Source organism: Micromesistius poutassou, assembly GCF_964030765.1.
Source record: "Micromesistius poutassou genome assembly, chromosome: 11".
Lineage (NCBI taxonomy): Eukaryota > Metazoa > Chordata > Actinopteri > Gadiformes > Gadidae > Micromesistius > Micromesistius poutassou.
In genome coordinates, this window is record NC_140281.1 from 1,440,422 (window position 1) to 1,458,543 (window position 18,122).

At 45.7% G+C, this 18,122-nt stretch overlaps 1 protein-coding gene across 1 annotated transcript; it reads right to left on the reverse strand.

The window, feature by feature from the left end:
* Positions 1-6,342: 6,342 nt before the first annotated feature.
* Positions 6,343-11,910, reverse strand: nell3 (NELL (neural EGFL like) family member 3; the record flags this gene model as incomplete). The annotated part of the gene is made up of 4 exons (XM_084475580.1): positions 6,343-7,934; positions 8,114-8,180; positions 9,102-9,670; positions 11,262-11,910. 4 exons carry the CDS (start codon positions 11,908-11,910, stop codon positions 6,343-6,345), a joined length of 2,877 nt encoding a protein of 958 aa, XP_084331706.1.
* Between the last annotated feature and the right edge of the window lie 6,212 nt (positions 11,911-18,122).

Sequence of the window (18,122 nt, forward strand, 5' to 3'; positions counted from 1 at the left end):
TTATGGCATTATGGCTTCAGATTTGTGTCAATATAATCAAGCAAAACTTCTTGAATAGGAAACAAAAATAAGAATTTGAGAGAGTATAAAAACTAAATGAAGCAAAATTAAAACTTTTAACTAAATATTCAAAATGAATAACTTGCAAACAAAATATTTGTGTTGTTGTGTAAACTTGGTCTTTTTCATTTTTGATAATATGTCCTTTGTTTTCAGTTACCTCTGCTTCTTTCTCACTGATCAGACTTTTTTCCCCTCACTTTCGGCTTTGTGGTTAAGCAGCCAGGGAGTCTAACTTTTTATTTGAAGTTCTGACACAAACCTCTGGTGTGGGCAGGCTTTTTTAAGGGTTTTGCCCATTGGCTAATACATTTAAGTGCAAGCTCAGTGCCCCAGAAGCTGTTCAGTGCAGCAAGCTCAAGCTTCGGTTTTGGTGACTGACACCCTCAAAAGTGGCACTCACAGACTAACCACTAGCCAACGAACAGTAATAAAGTGTATTTATCGTATATGTTCTGTTTAAGTACTACGTTTTGTTGGGGTAAATTTTAAGTAAAGCTAGACTTTGTAATGTAAGTTAGCTTTTACCTTCTTAGCTAACTTTCTATCTATAGGGATTGTACATCATGCCATCACAATGCAATGGTTTTTGGTTTTGAGTTAGGGCAATCATAAATAATTCTGAACATGAAGAAACAAATGCAGTTTGATTTGTTCAATCGATATCAAATCGATATAAAATTTAAGTGTGGCATTCATTGTTACAAAATAGTATTGTAAATTGAAGAAAAGTTATATATGATTTATAAAGTATGGAGACTATTTCTCTCTATCTCTTGAGCTTTCACCTAAGTGCAAACATAAGATCAAATTTTATTAATCCCTCTTTGCTAAATGCCCTCAATGTAAATGTAAATGTATATCCCGAGGGGAATTGGGGTAACAATCGATCATCAGATGGCTCTATCATAAGGACTCTTTTGTATGGATCGGACATTGTCACAGAGACGGCTGATGCACAAAGGCTATGCCAGTAGAAAGTTGTGAACCTTGCAGATCTCTTGGCACCTGATGAGAGAGAGAGTGAGAGAGAGGGAGTGCTTGTTTGGGAGAGAGTGTGTGTGTGTTTGAGATGGAGAGGGAGAGAGAGGGAGGAAGAAAGGGAGAGCGAGAAAGAAAGAGAGCAACAGGGAGGAAGGGGGGAAAGAGAGGGAGAACATCAAGTAGGCTACTAGGGGGTACTCGATCTCCCCCAGTCCCTCACTGTCAACACACTTACAATGACCTAATTTCAAAGATGACATGAACTTCCCTTTATCCCCTCTCACGCACACCACACACACACACACACACACACACACACACACACACACATACACACACACACACACACACACACACACACACACACACAAACACACACACACACACACACACACACACACACACTCGGCTGTGGAGGAGGATGTGGAGGAGCTGATGTCATTTCCAATCGATCAGTATGATTGTTCACCGGGAACAAAGTCGTTGATGGCAAAAGCAAGGAGCGGGGGAAAAAAGTTTACTTCATTTTCGCTTACTTACTTACTTAGGCTGTTACCTGAGGTCAAAGACAACTTTGACTTGTAGTCCAACAGAGCAGAGCACTAGGTGTTCAGCTTCATCTCTCCTTCGGAGTGAGGGAAGAAAGTTTTCACATGCAGTTTGATGCAAGAAGCGCAGCCTGTGTTTGTGGCTAGTGACCTGTCAGGCTGTTCCTCCATGCATGGCTAGCTTCACTAATGAGCACACAGCAGAAGAAAGTAGCAGATGGACAAGAAGGAAGGGACTGAGGTTGGACAGAGTGTTGGGATGTATTCTGGAGAAAAGCTTAGACCAGCGAAAAAAATAACCAATAGCCAAAGAGGCTAACTGCGGTGTCTATTGCGATGTTAACTGCCATGCTAACTGCCAAACTGCTATGGCAACCACTACACTTTGATACTCACAGCTTTACTGCAAACTAACGAATGATTGGCGATGCTATCTGCTATTAAACTACGATGCTTACAGCTTGAATAAAACACAAACTTTAATGAAGATGAAGATTTCATGAAGATTTAATGAAAAGAACAAAAATGTTGACAGTTGCAGGAGAAGTAGTTGGAAGACAATTAGAAGTAGGAGCACTTAGGCTACAGGGTTGATTTCATGGTGGTGTCGCTAAGCTAAGAAGCACTTGCTAGTGTGACACCAGCTCATTAGTCACCTACAGAAATGACAAAGGTGCTAAGTGCTTTTTTACACACTTGAGAGGGTTAGCAAGCATTTAGGCTTCTGTCCACTCAGCTCTAAACACAAATGCCAAAGCTTTTAGCGATACCGCCACAGGGACACACACACACACACAGACGTCACGCTCCTGCACACACACACTACGTAGACACACACACACACACACATGCACACACACACACACACACACACACACACACATACGCACGCACGCACGCACGCACACACACACACACACACACACACACACACATACAGATTATTTTGAGTACCACATTACGGCCACCTAAAACAAAATGGACCCAGCTTGGTTCGGTTCCTAACCCCAGCAATCAACTGAAACATAACCAATGGCAAAAATCAAAATGTGGCCATGGGTCAAAAGTATCAATGTGTTTAATTTCCCGAGACATGTAATATCATCGATTTCAATAACATTAACATTAATTAAAAACATTAAAAACATTAATTAACTAACAACTCTTAAGTCTGAGTGAACAAAGAGATAATGCATACAAATTATTTCTTTCTTTGGACTGATTTTGTGGTGTGCCATGTGATGTATTGTGGTTTATGTGATTGGTTTTATACTATGTGTATGCCAACAAGGAAATATAGAAAGTAAATCAATATGTCTTATAGGGAACAACGACATTTGTTGAAAAGAACAGCATGTTTTTTTTTCTGTATCCTTTTTAGCAAATGCTCAAAAATGTGGATCCCCACTTCCAAGCATAACAAATGTGCACAGATTTGATACCAAATAAGGACATTCTTGTTTTGTGGACTTCATATTTCCACAAAGAAAAACATTGTTCATTAGATTGATTTATAGTGGAACACAGATATTGTTATTCAAAAATATTTTCTGTTGAATTACCTTCAAGTATCTTTCCTCTGCCGATGCTTACCAGGGTCCCTTGGGATTTCTTTGAACTTGACGTAAAAACATAAAGGAATTTAGTTAAATTGGGTCTTCAACAGTTTTCATATGCATCTTCTCTTCATTGTGCAAAAGGGTTAGTTTTACTGCCAATAATTCTAGAGTCAAACATGAGCACATTGCCTAAACATCCTCCTGTGAACCAGAAAGCTTATCTTTACTGTAACATTCGCTTTTGATTACAGCCTAGCGGTTTTTGAGTTGGCTCTGTTAAAGTCAACATTGAAGAGGACAAAGCCATATTTTAGGGGCCAATTAAGTCATACACAAATCAGTGTTTCCTATGACAGCTATGCCAGGCTACGCTGACACACACACAATGAGCCACTATTTGCATAAATCCTTCATCAACTACTTTCAAGAAATGACCTTTCTCATTGGACGTGGTTGGAACACAAGTGAATCTAAGATGTGTTGCCATTACTTATTGTCCTCACAACACTGGTTGTTTATGTCTTCTAATGGGTGGTAGATCTAAACATTCAAACTGACTACAAAGGCCGGCAGCCAGCACAAGGCCAATAAAGTTTCTCCATATGCTCTGTGGTGGTGAATGATGCCTCTGTTCTGCTTCCGTCTTCGAGTCTGGGGAGAAATAGAAACAAGTTGCAAATTGAGAAATGGTATTTTCACCAAAGTGGCATCTCATAACTGCTAGCCCATCAATTTGATGAATTGATTAGGCCAGTACACCCAATACATTTTTGGGGAGATATTCTAACTTTGTGTATTTGTTACAAACCCTGCTAGACCATTCTGGCTCTGGATATGTTTTGAATTTAATTATATTGAAGGCTTACAAAGAAAAAAATTTCTCTTTGTACTTATTTTTCTTTATTTATTCTTTGTCTTTGAACTATGGAATGGTTATTTTCTCAAGATAATAATCCAAAATAAAGTTTTCTTAAGTTGGATCAAATAGGCAGGTATTTTCACTATTTAAATCCTTTCTTTCTTCTTGCCCCTTTCCAAACCTTTTACAGCACATCTCAGTCTCTCTGTCGCTCTGTCTCTCTCTCTCTCTTCCTCCATCTTCTTTGATATTTCGCTCTGCTTCTTGCATGCTGGCGTAGACTCTGATTTGAGCTGCAGGATCAGACATCTGGAAGCATGCTGTTGCACCTGTTTTTAATCCCCACTACAGACAGAAACAATCGATTCCATCTCAAAACCCCTCTCTCACCTCTTCTCCTTTCCTCTTCTATCCTCTCCTCTCCTCTTTATCTTCTCTCCTCTCTTCTCCCCTCCTCTCCCCTTCCTCCCCTTCTTATGATCCAGTCCCTCAGCTGTCACAAAGTGCTGAAGAGCCACAAGCTCTGGGCAACATCAGTGAGATACATTAAAAAAAATAATTGAGACCAATAGAGAGAAACCTTCTGTAGTACTCCAGTTCTCCCAGGTACAATGCCTGCAGACCTGGATCCCTGTCCAGCTCTCAGGTCGCTGAAAATAGTTTCAATGTGTTTGGGATTTAATGAATTATTGAGTCTTTACTCTCCTGCCTGAGCCTAGTGGAAAATACGACCTGTTTGACATGGAATGACTGCTGTGCAGAGAGCATTAGGAGTCCTTGGGGTTTGACAGCACAGGGAAGTATAGTTAAGTTGCCGCAGCTCTGGGAGCGTGGACAGACTGCAGTGCTGGAGTCTGGGCGGATGTCTGCAGAGAACTGTTGGAGGAAATGTAAACATATGGTCTGATGAAGTGCCCCATGATGAGTCATATGTTGTGCCTGCAACAGAGACAAATGCAGATCATTATTTGTTTCTCCAGAGTGAACCTTTGTGCTGTGAGATGAAGGTACAATCCCTTCGTCTGTCCATCTGTCCACCTTCCATCCATCTATTCCTTCATCTGTCATTCAACTGTCTACCACCCATCCATCCATCTATCTATGAACGAGCTATCTCTTTCTGATCTCTTTTACTGAACTCTGATCTCTTAGTGGCTTTTTACCAGCTAAACATGTGCAATATACATTTTGTTTGTCTATAATAATATTAATTTACAATACACACATACACTTTTACAGAAATTAAAGGAATCTTCCAGCCCCCAAAAGCAAAACAAAAGCAAAACATCCGACAGGCTGATGAAGTTGGACAAAATATAGCAGACCACTTCCCAGCCGAGACCCTGAAACGCTTCATTATCTCTAATTGTCTGGCAGACAGGACAAACACACACACACAGTGTGCGTGTGTGTTAATGAGGACATGCTTGGCCAGTCTTTCTGATGGCTAACAGCCAACCGTTTGTGAATGTTGACACAGAACAACAAACAAAAAGGCGTCCAGCACTTTGAAATTCCATCAGTGTATTATTGACTGTTCTGCGCTTTATTGTCTCCTCCTCAGTATACAATATGATGTTTTAAATGCATGTGTGCTGGAGAAAACGTACATCATGTTTGGTACAGACAAGCAATATATAATGATGATTTAGGAAAAGCCCTTTATTCAAAATGTCAAATAAGTTAGAAAAATAACAAACAAGTAATACAATTTATTAAGCAGAAATCAAATGGCATCCTGCTCTACTACATAATCTCTGTCTATAACAGTTTTATGTCACCTTTTATTGGAAGCTCTGTAAGGCTTAATAACATTAGTATCCAATACATGTTTACTTAAAGTATGTGCAGGCATAGAAATATGTAATATTAGATGGAATGAATCATATATGCATGAAAAGACACATGCACACACACACACACACACACACACACACACACACACACACACACACACACACATACTCCAGTCACACTATCACACACAACTTAACACACACATATACAGTTTGCAACATACTTAACGTCGGATTGGTCACTTCTCAACCAGCCAAAGTACTTTCTAGCAAGGAAGTACTTCCTGATTATGTATATATATATATATATATATATATACTACCAAAAATAATAGATAATATCCCAAAACACTGATATATATATATATCATATTAATGCAAGATAATTTCTGAGGAATAAAATCAGCTGCTTTACTTTGGTATTTTTTGAATCTGCTCTGCAAATCAAGACCAAATCCATGCATGATCCTTCATCAGTACAACATATTTCCACCATTACAAGGAAGACATCCATGTCTGTGATTCGTGATCACTGATCACAGGGCGACCCAGAGAATGGAAATGTTTGTCCCGCCCTGGTTGGTGATCTGGTTCACGCGCCCGCGGACACAGTCCAAGGTGACGTAGATGGCTGTGCCGTTCTGGACCTCGAAAGAGGTCCTTAGCCCTAAGCTGGCCCACTCGCTCCCGTCAGGCATGTGTCCGGACACCTGCTGGGCCACAGGACCCGCCTTGGCCTGACCGCTGACTCCACCTCCACTACCACCACCGCCCAATCGGTGCAGAGAGAGCTTGACCACGTTACAGGAGTGGATGAGCTTCAGGTTGAGCGCCACGTTGGCCGTGCCTTGCTCGCGGAACACAAAGTTCTTCCGGGCGTTGGGTTCCCCGGCGGTGGCCAGGCGGATCTGCCGGCTGTCGGGGCTGACCTGCTGGAAGAAGAGCGGTTTGTTCCGCACAGCGCCGGACGGCAGGCCCGTCGGGGACACGGTGGCGGTGAGCGCCGACGACACGGCCACCGGGATCCACACGAGGCTCAGCACGCTGATGCCGCTGCTGTCGCCAAAGTAGCGCACGTTGCACTGCGCCGGCGTGCTCACCTCGAAGGTCAGCGTGTCCTCTGCGTCCACGCACACCGCGCCCGACAGCGTGACGGACGTGTCGCGGTAGTTGACGCCCGCCTTGAACGCCCGCATCACCTCCTGGGCGCTGCCGTTGTGGTTGGTGTAGGCCACCACGGAGAAGCCCTCGCGGACGCACGTGTGGCCCATGGCGTACAGCGCCTGCTGCAGCACGAACTTCACCACACCGCTCTCTGTGAAGCGCACGCCCCGGCTGTCGTGGGTCAGGCCCACCATGTAGGCGTCGGAGACGGACACGGTGCGGAACGTCGGCCGGTAGCTGGTCTGGTAGTGCGCCGACACGGTGGTCTGTGCCGTCATGGCCACGGCGCCGGTGTCGTGCGACAGCCAGAAGAGGCTGAAGGGGTGTCCGTGGAGGTCGTAGGCGTGCAGGTCCTTGGTCTGGTTGCAGTGCTGGTTGGGACTCTTCAGCACCAGGCTCAGGGTGTGGTTGGGTTCCACCTCCACCGCGCCGCTCACGCTCACGCTCTGGAAGTACTTCCCGTCGGGCTGCTCGATGCGAACGCCACTCAGGTCCCACCGGCCGTCCTCCTCCTCCTGGCTGCCGTTGAGCCGCATGCCCAGCTGCAGGAAGTTGCGGCAGCTGTGCTTCAGGGCGAAGTTGTGGTCCAGCCACAGGAGGCCGTGCTGCTGTAAGCTGAGCCGGCCGCCCTGCATGGCGAGCAGCCCGCCGGGGTCTCCGCTGCCGAGGATGTTGAGCTGCAGGCCCGGGAAGATGGAGCCGGAGGAGGAGGAGCGGGAGGAGGACCTGGCTGGGGGAACCTGGACGTTGCCCCCCCAGGCCTGGGACAGACGGACGGGCTCGGTGGACAGCAGGGGCCCGGTGCAGACGGTGTCACTGACCGCAGTGCAGGGTGCGGAGGCCTGGTGCCCGTCACAGTCGAAGCAGGCCTGGCACTCCTGGAGCTCCTGGTTGTAGAAGTATTCGAGGCCGCACACGCCCGTCTCCGCCTCGCGCTCGGAGATACCCAGGCACCGGAAGCCTCCTGTTGGGAGACATACAGACGTACAGCATGGAACCTCAATGAATTCACTAGGAGAAAAGCTGTTTGTTTTAACATTCAAACTGCATACAATTCCACAAATTTGGGAGAAAACTACGAACTTTGTAGGAATGTTCATGTTGTTTCCGTGTTGTAAAAACCTGTGACAATTGTAAACTGACCTGGGGTGTTGAGACACTTCACCCGCTCCCCACAGATGCTTGGTAACTCCAGGCATTCATCTCGGTCCTGTAATTCAGACACACCACTGAGTCCATTACTTAATTCATCTTCACACATGTACAAAGTACAAACTGTTAAAGAGTAAATATACGCAACTACATCTATTTGTTTTGTTGCCGCCAAAGGTTTCCAAATTCGAGGTGGAATTGGGTCAATAAAAGCACATACAGCTCATACATCTTGTTGATGTATGAAAGTCAACTCATGGATGGTATAAAGTATTTTGTGATGTTGACTGATTGTCCTTCTCTGTAAGACCAAAAGTCTGTTTCCCATTGAGGCTTACAGAACCAAGAGTTCAAAGGTCCAAAAACGACCCAGTTCAACCTTTAAATCGCAGCCTTGAGTTGCAATACTGTGCAGTGGTTTCCCAAACCTTTTGGTCCTGTAACCCCATTTTTGGATCTGACCCCAACTTTACTTGCTTCCCCCCCACATTGTTTTTACTCTCAACAACATTGCACCATAAGTAGTAGAAGGTTCCTTGTGGTTACAAATACCTTTGCAGTCCGTCTGTACATATGAGGCCTTTACAGGGCCTTTCAAGATTTTATAACAAAAATTAATATCCATTTTAGTTTATGTAATATGTCAGAAATCTCCCAATATTCATATCAGGCGAGTAATTGGGGTTCCGACCCCAAGATTGGGAAACACTGCATAAACAACTCTTTAAGGACTATCACCATCAACACCACCACCTCATATGTGTGTAACATTAAGCCAAAAGCACACAGAGCACAAATTTCACTACATATTTGTAGCGTTACCCCAAAAAGAAACCAAAGCATAGTGTGTCAATGAAGCAAAGCACATGGACCACAAGTTTCAGGCTGCATTCTATTTTGGACGCTTCAATTCCAAAACATTATCTGTCCGACACGGCCCTGTTGTCACTTTGAACCTCTAGCAGGGGTAGGATGTTACCTGGCACATGCGGTCAGTGTTGGGTGAGCACTGGGAGATGAGGAAAAAGCCCGGTGGACACATGGTGCACCTCTCACAGCGGGGGGGCTCCTTCTGGAAGTCACAGAACTCCTCGCCACTGCAGGGTGTAGTGCAGCCAAACAGCGGCTGGGGGAAGTGGGCCTCGCCCAGGACATCCACCACCTCCACCACCTTGGAGTCCGCGTCCATCTTGTGCACGGCATAGGACTTCTGCAGCTGGCTGCGCGCCTGGCTCTGCAGCCCCGCCAGGTGGCTCTGGAAGTAGCTCTGGAGCTCCCCCTGCAGGCCCTGGAAGGACACCTGCTTGACGGTGTCGGAGAGCATGCCGTACTGGGCCTTCACCGTGTCCATCTGCTCGTACATGCGCCGCTGCTCAGACAGGATGTCCCGCTGCTGGGAGAGCAGCGCCTCCTGCTGGTCCACCAGCTTCTGCTGCAGGTCCCTGATCACCACCTGCTGCGCTCGCAGGGCCTCCACCAGACTCTCCTGTCCCTTGGACAGCTGGAGGTGGAGGATGAGGGCGTCCTCTGATGGAACCTCATTCTCCCCTGGAGGGCAGTGGATGGGAGGGGTTATGGCGGTGAGCTTTTTGGCCCCCATTTTTAGATCTGAAGGTTTTTAATTGGGGGGGTGTCCATGATTCCAAGCTGAAAGGTTCTGGCATGAATCCCGATGTAAGCCTACATGAAGGTATCCTTTGGCAAGACACCCTAATCCCTACCTTAATGACCTGTCTCTGTATTGTCTTCCCCCTACCTGCTCCTTGATGACCTGTCTCTGTAGTGTCTAACCCCTACCTGCTCCTTGATGACCTGCCTTTCTACTGTCTAACCCCCACCTGCTCCTTGATGACCTGTCTCTGTACTGTCTAACTCCTTAATCTTCAACTGGTCTCTGTATTGTCTAACCCCCACCTGCTCCTTAATGGCCTGTTTCTGTACTGCCTAACCCCTACCTAATCCTTAACTTGTCTCTGAACTGTCCAACCCCTACCTGCGCCTTAATGACCTGCCTTTGACCCCATCTGATCCTTGATGACCTGTCTCTCAACTGTCTAACCCCTACCATTTCCGTAACAAACTTGTCTCTGTACAGACTAACCCCTACCTGCTCCTTAAGGACCTGTTTCTGTAGTTTGCATCCCCAAACTGTTCCTTAATGACTATGTATGTATATGTACTGTCTAACACCTACCTACTCCTTCATGCTCCATGAAGGAGTCAATTTGAATATATGAATCTGCTAAATGAGCAAAATTTGTTTTTATTAAGGTTCAAATATAGTTTAAGGAACCCACAGCTGGATTCCAGAAAGCATTTGCTTGTAAGGAGATGAAAACCTGCTGCCTCATCATCATCGTTTATACATAGATATTTAAAACCCACAGGACACACAAGATGAATAAGATGATGCATTCATGTACAACCACAATTCCCTCAAGAAGGACTTGAACAAAAAACAGGAAAACATATTTTTAAGGGTCATTGTTTTGAATTTCAAGTATTTAGTTTCTCTGAAGCGAACTCCGACACAAATCATAACTTCCTTATGTGCTCAAAAGCATCAATACCTGATACTTTGTACTACTCCACTAAACTGTCTAAGGTCATTCAGACGTCATGCTACGGTTAGCAGATCCCCCCCAGAGACAACAGCCAGTTAGTCATAGCCTCTAGTCAATTTTGGCTGACATACGTGACAGAGTGTGAAACAAGGCAGCCTCTTTACTGGGCTTCAGTCCATTTATATACTTACTTTATCAGTAAAAATGATCTTTGTAATTTTTTTAGGTTACCAACATCCACAATACATGAAAGAAAAAAAGGCTAATGTATCTATTTAGAATAGCATTTCAGTTAAAATGGAATAGTTTTACTATAGGCCTACTGCTACCAAAGCATAGGCTACAATTATTATTATTAGTATTGCTATTATTGGTTTTATTATTAGTGATATTAAGTGTAATAATAGTATTACTATAATTGGTGTTATTATTAGTAGACTATTAGTAGTATTAGTTTGGATTAGCATCGTTGGAATTGGTATTAGCAGCAATTTTCATAGATGAGTGTTAGTGTTATTAATAGTATTAGTAGCCTAGTAGTGCAATTAGGCTATTTATATTAACATTGGATTCACCTGGTTTGATGTCACATGTGAGCTGGACTCCCAGTGGGGCGCCCCCAAGCTCTGAGGACGGATATCCAAACTCCGGCAGCTCTCCCATGAACTGCGCGGCTCTGTCCCGCAGATGGACCGGCTGGCCCTCCTCGGAGCCGGCCAGGCACGCGTCCCCCGCGCAGGGCTTGGGTCGCGGCTGGAGGCGGATCCGCAGCGGCAGTTTGCACTCAATCCCCCGACAGTCGCGCGTCTCGTTCGCGGTGTGAAGGTGTCGTTGTGGAGGAGCAGGAGGAAGAGGACCGCAGTTCCCATCGTGGCACCCCGACGGGAACGCTTCCGCCGCCACTCTAATCCGCGCGCTCCCGCCGTCCCGTCCGCGAGGGGGCTGGATCGCCGCGAAACCCTCCGCCACAGCGGCTCTGGGGGAACTCGCAAAGGTGTGCTGTGAACCGGCGACTGCAGCGCGTCCCGTGTTTGCGGGGTTGTAGTGTAGATGCCTCCGAGGTCTGGAGGAGCGACCCCCGGGGCAGTGCTCCCCGACGCACGGCCTCGGATCTCCGGTTTCGCCGCCGTGGCACTGCGTCCCTTGGCAAGGCTCTGCGGCACCGCGCACCATCAGGGGTGAGCAGTATAACGCCAGCATCACCGCTAGTCTGGACAATTCCATTCTTCCCTCCTGCCTCGGTTCTCCCTGAAGAAACGGAGGAAAATACACATTGGAGTGTACATTTATGTGGGGTAGGCCTATAGGTTCAATATTTCCATATAAAAACAACAACAAAAAAAAACAATAAACGTGGACGAACAGTTACTATGTTCAGTCTAGGTCTCCCAAACATCATTGATAGAGGTTTATTTACCTTTCAGCAGAATTCAGAGCGCGCGTCCTTTCTGAGCGTCAGCGAGGAATAAAAACCATAACATCACTCTTTGCGTCCTGCGCGTCTGAGCCGCTCTGAGGGCTTCACCAGAATGCCAGGATTCGGCATTCCAAAGACTTAATTAGCATCAGGTTTCCTCGGCCACGAATTAACCCTTCGCCCTCTGAGCATTCCCAACCTCTCTCTCTCTCTCTCTCTCTCTCTCTCTCTCTCTCTCTCTCTCTCTCTCTCTCTCTCTCTCTCTCTCTCTCTCTCTCTCTCTCTCTCTCTCTCTCTCTCTCTCTCTCTCTCTCTCTCTCTCTCTCTCTCTCTCTCTCTCTCTCTGTTCGCTGTCACCCCCTGTCTGTCTGTCTCCTTCTGTCTCTTGCTCTCTCTCCCTTTCTCACTTTTCATTAAATTAATAAATTGCTCCTGTCTAGCTCCCAAGCCATTTACACTGTGCCGGGGTTAGGGGTTTGGTTCCCTGTGTTGCTTAACTGGTGGAGCAAGGCATCAACACCGCCAGGGTTAGGAGTTCAATTCCCACTGGGGGGCCACAAATGCTTAGAATGTATGCACTCATACATTTTAGGACACTATGGCTGAAAGCATTCACCAAATTAAATGTATAAGGATAATTGTTACATGGCAAAATGTATATTATACATTTGTACAATAGTAATTAAATGCCAACAAATGGGATAATGTTTTGGTATAGGCCTAATTATCCATTTTCATTTTTCAGAAGTGAAATCTAACATTCAGAGTGACAAAGTTCAAAACCGACAGACTATGACATCTTTAATGGCTTGACATCTTGCTCCTGTATTGCTCGGTGCCATGTGTCTGATGACTTGCTGTCACCTGTGATTCTGAAGACATCACTGCTCTTTGTCAGAGGAGCAGGTCATGAAAGGACATACAGCTGGACGTACTCTATAGCAGTGACTTATTCTTCTGGCTCTTCCCAAACCGCACCAGACCCCATCTCTTACGAGGGATCCACCAGCAACCAATAAAATTGGACACATTTGTTGAAGAGAAGCCGTTAGAACTAGCAGGGATGGTTTCCACCAACAGACTAATATTCCGTCTGAGACAGCCAAAGGCAGACAAAGACAATCAAAGGCCGACCAAGAGGACACTTCTGTTGACAGAGAACCTGTGGAAAACAGCATTAGACGATTTCCACACATTCTCTTCCACCAAAGCCTTGTCTTTGTCGGTGAGGTTCGAACTCTTTACCCTTCTCGTCGAGAACATTTGGTTACTTTCAAGACATAACAAGTTGGGAAATCGTGGGATAACGGCTCCAATTCAATTGTCAGGAAGGATGACGATACTTTTTTTTAAAACCCTTCTCCCACTTCTAACTTGTCGTGTCTTTAATACAACCAAACGTTCCGGATGAGAAGGTCTGAACTGGAGAGTGGTTTGGATTAAACAAGGGATGCCAGAGAGTATTTCAGTTGACATCTTGGCAACAGCGTTGTGTTGTGACTGTTTCAACGTGGGCCAAGCGTTTTCAGACTCACTGTAATTAAACAAAGTAATTCCATTACCTTGTCGTAATTTCAACGTAATTTCAAACAAAGAGATGGAAGTGGAAAACTTCAGACTGATTTCCAGTAAATTTCTGTCTTTCATGTTCACTCTTCGACATTCATCCTCTCCTATCCCCATATGTTGGGGGTACTGCCCTTAATACTCCAATGATACAATAGTAACCTAATGCAGCTTAAAAGACCAAACAATGTCACACAGACATATATTGCAATACTTGGGAGTCTGTTAACAAGTACTCAAGGGAAAAGACTGACCCCAGAACTTCTCATCTGGGAGCTGATAGCCACTATGCTATCCTAAATGTCACAGCTGAGTTCATGAAGTTTAGCTTTGAACGTGCACCTAGGATCTGTCTGAACCCAGTGTCTAACCAGAACCAAGGTCTAAACAGAACCAGAATCTAACCAGGCACAGGTTCTTCTAACCAGGATCACAATCCAACCAGGACCAGTTTCTAACCAGGCGCAAGGTCCAACCCACCCAGGATCCAACCAACAGCTTCTCCTCCTCCTGGTTTCCTCATTATCACCTCTTCCATAACCTCTGTGGTGTTAAAGGTGGGGTTAAAAGAGCAGCGCAGCCGTGATTTACAGCAACAACAACATAGTACAAACTAATGGATCTGTAGAAAGACGGGAGGCCGGAGAAAGAGACCCCAGAGAGACGACACCTAAGGACTCCGGAGACTAGAGAAACTAGAGGGAAAGAGACCCCAGAGAGACGAGACCGAAGGACACCACAGACTAGAGAGACTAGAAGGACGGAAACCCAAGAGAGATGAGACCGAAGGACTCCGGAGACTAGAGGGATAGAGACCCCAGAGAGACAAGAGAAAAACTAGAGAGATACTAGAGAGAGACTAGAGACATTAGAAGGATAGAGAGCCCAGGGAGACGAGACCAGAGGACTCTGGAGACTAGAGGGATAGAGAGCCCAGAGAGACGAGACCAGAGGACTCTGGAGACTAGAGGGATAGAGAGCCCAGAGAGACGAGAAAGAAACTAGAGAGAGACTAGAGAATAGAGAAAGACAAGAGAATAGAGAGAGACTAGAGAGAAAATAGAGACTAGAGAGCCTGGAGAATAGAGAAAGACTAGAGAGACTAGAGAGAGAGAGAGAGACAGAATGACCGCAGATAGACTAGAGAGAGACTAGAGACCAAAGAGAGACTAGAGACAAGAGAGAGAGCCCAGGGAGATCAAAGAGAGAGAGAGAGACCCCAGATAGACCAGAGAGAGACAGGAGACTACATATAAACTAGAGACTAGGAAGGAAAGAGACCCAAGACATACTAGAGAGGAACTAGCGACTAGAGAGAGACTGGAGAGACAGAGCCCAGACAGACTACAGAGGTACTAGAGACTAGAGAGAGACTAGAGACTAGAAAGGAGACCGACCCCAGACAAGCTAGGGCTTTGGCAGGGACCCCTGTGGTGCCAGATCTCCACACCTCCACATCTGGTCCACTGGTATGTTATTGTACATGCCCTGACATACACACACACACACACACACACACACACACACACATACACACTGCACACACATGTAGAGACCACACACATAATCACAAACACACGTCTACACAAACATATGAACACACACACACACACACACACAAACACACACACACACACACACACACACTCACACATTTATACACCTTAAGATGATGTCATAAACAGACATCCAAACCAAACCATCAACACCTTGACTGACTGTTGATAAATAGTGGCTTTAGACCAAATCTAGTCACCTCGACGATGTACGATTAACAATAATGTCTACACCGCAGCGTATTCTGTTTGGGAACGCTAAATGTGTTAGCATATGTTAGCGTTTAGCAGCGGCTGGTGGGTGTCCAGGGTAACAGTGGGCCATGGCCCCCCCATCTGTTAGTCACCCTCCCTGGGAGAGAGAGGAAGCCAAGCGGGGGCCTCTGTTTATTTAATACATCATCCCCCTTGAAAGGCTCCTGGACCCGCTCAAGGCTCTTGGGTTTCCTCCCAAGAGCCCGATGGGGGCCTGATGGGGGCCTGATGGGGGCCTGATGGGGGCCCCGCACTGGACCCCGCGATGACAGCCTCCAGCCGTGGACAGGGTGGTCCGTCCGGCCCCCAGGCGGGCAGGTCCTGGTGTGTTGGAGGGTAAGGGGAGGGGACAGCTAATACAGCTAATACTGTCTGGGGATCCAGACAGTATTAGCAACACAGTGCTATTAATAGATGGAAAATATACATTGGCATGGAGGGGAAGTCAGACGGCCAGACTACAAATATTCAGTGGAGGCATATATCACGCTAGAGGATAAAGTGCCAGACTATAGGCTTGGTGCTGCTATAGGCTAGTGCTTATCAAGAGGCATACAGTATATCAAGCTAGAGGCTAAAGTGATAGACTATAGGCTTGGGTTATGATGCTTGAGGCTATAGTAAATTGTTTGTTGCTATTTGTCAGTTGTTAGTGAAGTAATGATGAAAGAAAATTAGGTGAACATAACAGGTCCAGACACAATGTCCACACTTTTTATTGGATACAGAAAGAGCAGTGCTGACTATGTGTCCAAAGAAGATGTTGGTTCTGAATAAAGTAATTTAGTCCCGTCACGTGACCACTGAACCAAAACAATAACAGCGATGTGCCCAGAAGGCCATTCATGCACGCATAATAATTCCTAGGGAAAATGAGTCATGACGGGAATGGACAAATGTTCTTGCTCCACATTTAACTATGTTGTCAAGTGCTGTTTGTTTGTACAGGCTTTTATCAACTACTGTCTCAGAGGGCTCGCAGGCAGGCAGTAGGCCATGCCCCTCACTACCGACATGACACTTCTGGCTTAATGCAGTTTTCTCCAGTCGGGGGGTCAGAGCCTGGACAAATAAATCATTTCTGACAACATTTTAGAGTTTCTGCTTTAGCTGTGTCTTTTCTTTTATAGATTCCCCTCTTTTCTCCAATATCTATGTACCCCGTGCAATTATCAAAGTACCCCTAGGGGGGACACGTACCCCCATTTGAGAAACACAGATTTAGACTAATCTATATCAGCTTTTCTGAAACTGTTTCGGCCCAGGGCCAAGTAGTGCTTTGACAGGGCCAGTGGTGGGCCCTCAGCCTCTGGGGCCCACCTAGACCGGAGCTACATAAATAATCAATTCGAGTATAATCAAGTATATGCAAAAATTGAACAGAAAAATGAACATCAATGTCAAAATTAAGTGGTTGGCAGATTTCAATCAGTAATTGTGAGTGATGTGACTGCAGTCAGTAAGTATATCAGTATTTGCCACATCAACAAACATGAAGCACAGGGTAAATCATGGGTCATATCTCCAAAATGAAACATTTGTTTGGGACTGCGTCCCAGTAGCAGTTGCTGGGTCACGACCCATGGTTCGAGGAATGCTGATCTAGATTAATCAGAGCAGAACAGTGGGACACAGCAAGGAGACAACCATCTATGGGCTGTGGTGTCGGCCATTTTGTTTTATGGTGTTGAGGTTAATTAGATATGCTGAATGTGGGCCGGAGCCGAAGATGGTTGAGGGGATCTCCCAGGATGAGCCAAGGAGAAATGCTAATGCATAGCGCTGCGTTGGCAGATAAGGCCTGACCATGTTAGTATCGGCCTAGCTCTCACAGCTAGTGGTTACTGATGCTCTGCATGAAGATAGCTAAACTTGTACTGCACTGGTGTCTTGATGTGTATCTGCTTCAACACGCACACACACACACCCACACACCCACAAACACATTCTCACACACGCACGCACGCACGCACACACACACATACATACACATGCACCTGCATACAAACTAAAGGACAGCCACAAACACACACACACACATACACACACACACACACAGCAATACAAATTAATTAACAGACACACACATGCATAAACACACACACAAACACATATACAAACTTCATTGACACACATGTATAAACATGCACACACACACACACACACACACACACACACACACACACACACACACATACACAAACACATGTAGTTCAGCAAAAGAGGAGGCGTTGTTGGTGGAATAACTGATTACAAACCCCAGTGCGACCAGTACACATTAACACCCTCCCTCCTCTGCACCAGGCCCCGCCCCCGGGGAGGTGGTGAATGATTAACTCACACCTGGACACACCACATGCCAACTCAGCACTTCACTTCCTCTATTGTTTTCAACCCCTAGCACTCCTCAAAAACACCCCATAATACATGTGTTGTCAACTACTCTGTTCATAACACTAGCCTATACCTTCAAAGACAAGCAGGGTGCGATAGGGTAGGGAATCCCTATCTCTCTCTATTCAATAAATGATTCCTTTTTCTCTCTCGGTTCAATGTCGCTCTCACTCTCAATTTAATTAAAAAGAGCTTTAAAATAAACATTTACATTGCCAAATGTAAATATCCTCACTCTGTCTCTGTCT